This window comes from Gracilinanus agilis, chromosome 2, assembly GCF_016433145.1.
Source record: "Gracilinanus agilis isolate LMUSP501 chromosome 2, AgileGrace, whole genome shotgun sequence".
Taxonomy (NCBI): Eukaryota; Metazoa; Chordata; class Mammalia; order Didelphimorphia; family Didelphidae; genus Gracilinanus; species Gracilinanus agilis.
This window is the reverse complement of record NC_058131.1, coordinates 610249366-610255088: the sequence shown is the minus strand read 5'-3', so window position 1 is coordinate 610255088 and position 5723 is coordinate 610249366. Positions and strand designations below refer to the sequence as shown.

The window sequence follows — 5723 nt, the reverse complement described above, 5'->3', positions numbered from 1 at the left end:
CACACACACACACACACACACACACACACACACACACACACACACACACACGTGCGCACCTTCTCTCTGAGACACTCCCGATTTACTCTGTACATATTTCTATATTGTCATTTGCCAGTACTTATAAATGTGCCTAGCACAGTACCTGGTAACCTGCCTATATATAGTTTTAGCTTTGTAGGGTCACTGAGAAATTAATTCTTTGTCCATAGGTCACACAGTGAGTTTTTTCCCAGAGTCAAAACATGAATCCAGATATTCCTGACCTCCAGGCCACCTTCTACCAATTTATTTTTATTATTTTTCACTACAGTAATCACTGATCATGCTGGAGAAGCCGACTGTGCTCCACTGATTACGTTAGGCTGGGTTCTGAAGTTTGTCTCTGGTAAAATAGTCAGTCTCTGGAGCTGAAGACATCATTGAACATCTTCCAGCAAAGGCTGGAAGATCACGTAGTAGTTTTGTGGCAAAGCACTTCTTTTTCAAGTGTGGGTCAGAGATGGCTGTTGAGGCAGATGATGCCAGAGATGGCTTCCATCACTGAGATTCCAGGACTCTGGAACCTAGGCTAGAAACTTCCACTTCAATTCTCATATTGACAGGGATGAGGATTGAAGGGGAGAGAAGCAACACTGACCAGAATGCAGTGAGAGAGGGACACTTTCAAAGCTGGGCTTCAGGCGTCTTCCATTCCCACTTATTGCTCTCCAACGCTCTGCCCTTTTCTAGGTGTTGATTGGAAAATGACGGATGTACAGATAGCTACCAAGCTTAAAGGGTAAGCGATTCTTGTGACAGGAGCTGCCTGCTGCTATGTTGGCTTCCAGGGTCCTGCTCTATTCCTTCCCTTTAGGGTCACCTCCCTCCTCTCCCTTCGTGTTAGAGGTCTAAATGTCCATCAAGCTCTTTGTCCCTGAGAAAAGGTGGCTTGTGGAGGGGCTACCTTGTAACATCTGGGGGATCACTGAATTCCCTTTGCCTCAGTTCCTCTCTACCCTGCTTCATTCCCTCTTTTCCAAGTCTTCCTTCCCAGCCTAGGTAGTGAATTTCCCTGCCCCAGATTTATATTTTGGCTTCTGGGGCATTAGGGAGACATAGCATCTAGAGGATGCTGTACAGAGAGGACCTCAGGGAATCCACCAGTTTCTAAAGGGCAAGGCGACCTACGAGCTATGGCTAGGCATCATGAGGAAGCTGGGCACCAAGGTAGTCTAGGCATGCCATAGCCCACTTCTCTTGGAAGCTCAGGTGATCAGCTCCTGGTTAAACAGATGAGGGCTGTCTGCTGGGGTTATCAGTTCTAGGTCCTAGGGCTGATGGTCATCCCAAGGGCGGGTGGGAGGAGGGATGTCACAGAGAGCTGACAAGAATTCTGTAGGGTCCCAGTCTTTGCTTTGTTTGGCTACAGGTACCAAGGTCTCAAGGAAAGCTGCTTTCCAGGCCTCCTTGAGCAGTTTGCTGTTTCACATCAATGCAATACCTACTGTGAGATGTTGGGGCTGAAGCCTCTCAAGAGCCTTGAGACTCTCTACCCCATGGCCAAGGCCAAGGGCTCCAAGAGTCCCTCCTCGGGCAGGAAAGCCCCTTCATCCTCTCAGTTGAGCCCCCAGCTTCAGAAGAAAGGTCATCCCAGCCCCCAGGGATCCCGGAAGAGCACCTCAAGCTTGAAGGCCATCCCTAGGTCCCCTGAGACTGCTGATACACACTTGGATAGCCAAACTACGACCCAGGAAAGGGGCTCCAAGGCTCAGGGCATGTGATAATCATGATTGGAGGCTGGGGGCCTCCACCCAGATTAAAGATCAATCAGGAAGCAATTTAAACCGTACAGTCAATATCCTAACATAAAAGTGGAAAGAATGGGTGGGTGTAGCCCCTGTTGCAGGAGCACCCTCCCCACATCTGTAAGAGGCCTCTTCTTTCTCCTCTTGCCTCAGAGAGAGAGGACCCACAGTGTATAAAGCGGCACTGGGGTCTCACTGGAGGACCTGGACCTCAAAGAAGGATTCAGGGATGAGCTGGGATGGTTCATGCCAATCTCTGTTTCATTCATTTGAGGTCTCAGTACATGTCTAGGTATGGAACCCACAGCCTCTCTCCAGGCTTGGTGGACATAAAGGGAGCCAGGAAAAACCCTTGGCATGGCAAAATGCCTGGAGCTTATGTGCTCTGAGAGCACCACAGTGCTGGGTGCCAAGGGTCTCCTGTGTAGTGCCCTCCGGGACGTTTACAGTTGCTATTGGCTAGAGGGTCCCTTTGCATTCCTAGGCCAGGTGTTTAGGCTGCCCTCATCATAGTCAAATTCTGAAGTGTGGTTTCTCTGGGGAATGCCCTGGGCAGAGGCTTTCCTCTTTCAATATTGCTTGGCACTGAACTCTTGGCATTAACCAAAGCTGCTTAACCCTGTCTGTTGGGATTGGGCTGGTGCTCCTACTTGCTGGCAACCACCCAACCCAGAGTCTGTTCAGCTTCTAGACACTTTGCCTCCTGTCTCCCAGCTCTTCCTTCAACTAACCTGCCTCTGCGTTTGGGGGAAAAACTCGGGACCCTACCTAGAGTTTCTTCCCTAGCACCGTGTCCGTTTGTCTTGTGTGTTATAACAATGATGGGCATTCACTCTCCTCCTTTCCCCATTTCCCTCTTCACTGCTGATTCCCTTTCTCCCCAAGGTTCTGATCCTCACTTAGGCTTTTCACTTGCTTTTTTTCTTGGCTGAATCCTTTTTTAATTCAGCACTGGCTGTTCTTTGCTGAGAGATGGGGCCCAGACTTCACCCTGGCACAGGGGAAATTGCTGCCTCTGCTTGCATCTCACATCCTGTTCTCTTTCTCAAGTTTGTCCCCAGCAATCAGGGCTTTGGGCTCTGCTCAGACACTGCAGTGCGATTAAAGACGGGCATCAGCCTCTGTGGCACATGGGCTAGTGCTTAGCTGGGGAGGAGGTAGAGAATATTATGGAGCTACAGTGATTCTCATATATTCCTGCACAGCCAGTGCCTGAGAGTTGAGTGAAGGAAATTTTTTGCTCAGGGTAGATTGTGTGTTGGGTGAGATGGGTAGACAGAGAAGAAGGAAGGAGCTAGCCTAGCTAGATCTAGGGGTTCTAGATCTCTTATGTCCTAGCTCTCAGACAGAGGTCTGGGGTCCTGGGGGGAAGCGTAGTAGCCCTCTGATTCATTTCTTTGATTCTGGATTTCTCTTTAAGAACTTAAAAAGAAAATGTAGCCTGAGGCCTAGGATCTCAGCTTAGGGACAGCTCCTCCTTTCTGAGAATCTCTTGTTCTGGTCTGTACTGGGATGGGTACACTCTGTATGGTGAAGGGGCTTGCATGCTCCATTTTGAATGCAATAAAGGCAATGAGTGCTTGTCTGTTTGGTTTTCCTTTCTTTAGTTGTGGATGCTGACATTACAGCCCTCTCCCTTCTGAATGATCAACCAACAAACTTTATTAAGCACCTACTATATGCCAGGCACTGGGCTAAACCATCGAGATACAAAGAAAGGAAAAAGATAGTCCCTGCCCTTAAGAAGCTTGGATTCTTTTTTTTTTTTTTTAAACCCTTACCTTCAGTCTTGGAGTCAATGCTATGTATTGGTTCCAAGGCAGAAGAGTGGTAAGGGTGGGCAATGGGGGTCAAGTGACTTGCCCAGGGTCACAGAGCTGGGAAGTGTCTGAGGCCAGATTTGAACCTAGGACCTCCCATCTCTAGGCCTGGCTCTCAATCCACTGAGCTACCCAGCTGTCCCCAAGAAGCTTGGATTCTAATGGGATTGTTATCCCTTGAATTTCTGGGTTTGTGGGCCCCTGACTTGGGCATCAAACAGATGAAAAAATGAACCAGGTCCAGATTTCAAGTCTTTCCCCTCCCAGAGAGCCTTCTCATATAATAAATACTATTTAAAAAAAAAAAAGAAAAATAAGAGAACAAAAATCTATACAATTGATTGATTTACATAGAAAAAGTCTGAAAAGGCATGATGCATACCACCCATGGACCTCCCACCTCCACCAAGAGATGGGTTGGAATATACTCTCTTGTCTCTTCTTTCTTTCAGATTGATGCTTCTTAATTTATTCTCTGAAGGCGCACTACGTGTCTCATGCCCAATAAGCTGGCTTCAGTCCTTTTGTCATCACCAGCCCTTTGCTAGCTCCACTTGCCTCTTGCTAGAGAAATAGTTGAGAAGAAGCTTGTGATAGTAAGAGGAGGAACAGAGAGAGGGGCCTTTGGGAAAACTCAGCTGTAGAGGTTCAGTCCTCCCACAGTCGGTGGGATTTCTCTTTGTTGCCTCTGCCCCCATTTTCAGGAAGTGCTAAGCCTAGAACAAGGCTAGCCTCGTCATTCTCACTCCCCACTCGAGTCCCACGCTAGCCTTCCCACGCTCCTTCCTGGTCAGTGTCTCCATTTCCCCTCCAGTTTGTTATTTCTTTGAACAGCGATGATAATAGCTCATATGCGTATGACCCTTTTAGGCATTACGAAGTCCTTTATTCATAGTAACCCTGAAAGGCTGACCATTCAAACCTTCTTAACCTTGTAGTCAGGTAGGAGAATTGAAGTCGGGTGGGTTGTTTGGGTCCACATCTAGTAAGTTTTAGATTAGAAAATTCATTTAACAAATATTTATTAAGCACCTGTTGTATACAAACCAAGAAACATCCTATTTGGCGGATAGAGTGCTGAACTTAGAGGCAAGAAGACTTGGTTTCAGAGTCTACCTTTAGCACTTACTGTATGACTATGGGCAAGTCACTTAACGCCTCTGAAGGCCAGGCAACCAGACTGTAATGCATGGATGGGCAGCTAGGTGGTATACTTGAGAAGAGTGCTGGGATTTAAAGTCAGGAAGACCTGAACACAGAATTCTACCTCCATCATTTACCCCGTATCTTAGTAAGTTTCAGATTAGAAAAAATCCCTCAACAAATATTTATTAAACTCCTGTTATATGCAAATCACAAAGCATTATATTTAGAGGGCAAATGACAATCTGCTTCTGTTTCTTTAGAAAATAGTAACACCAACCTCCCAGGGTTATTGTAAGAACCAAATGCTTTAAAGGATAAACGAATAAAGCATGAATTAATCACTGTGTGTCAAACTCTATTCTGGGGACACAAATATAAGAGGAAGAAAGTCCCTGCTCTCAAGGAGCTCTTATTCCTTTTTTTTAACTCTTATTTTCTGTCTTACAATCAATATTGTGTATTGGTTCCTAGGCAGAAGAGAAGTAAGGGTTAGGAAAGGAGGATTAAATAATTTGCCCGGGGTCATCCAGCTAGAAGTGTCTGAGGCCACGTTGGAACTCAGGACTTCCTTGTCTCTGGGCCTGGCTCTCAGTCCACTGAGTCACCTAACTGCCCCCAAGGAGCTTTTATTCTAAAAGGGGACATATAGAATGTTTTAGCTTCAAGTCAAATGGGAAGGTATTTTTCTCCTCTAAGGAAAAAGAGTAGGGGCAAATCAGGGGGCAAATACCTCTTCTTTAATGTCATTTCCACTCATGAAATCATATCAGTTTAGATTTTGAGCCAGAAGGGACCTTAGAGACCAAAGATTCCATCCCCATTATTTTAAACATAACGAGACTGAGGCAAACAGAGGTTCAGTGACTTGTCAGCGGTCAATTACTATAGCTAGCAAGTGTCTGAAGCAGCATTCAAACTGTCTTCCTGACACTAAGTCCACTATGGCTCCCTGATTCTGTTTTTAAGCTTT

At 46.3% G+C, this 5723-nt stretch overlaps 1 protein-coding gene across 1 annotated transcript in view; it reads left to right on the top strand.

The window, feature by feature from the left end:
- ALPK3 (alpha kinase 3) overlaps positions 1–3372 on the top strand; it is a 46685-nt gene extending 43313 nt beyond the window's left edge. Inside the window, exons 13-14 of the mRNA XM_044660162.1 lie at positions 733–781; positions 1412–3372. Coding sequence (XP_044516097.1) covers positions 733–781; positions 1412–1763 — 401 coding nt within the window. The 3' untranslated portion in view covers positions 1764–3372. The remainder of the gene's footprint in view (positions 1–732; positions 782–1411) is intronic.
- The last annotated feature ends 2351 nt before the right edge of the window (positions 3373–5723 follow it).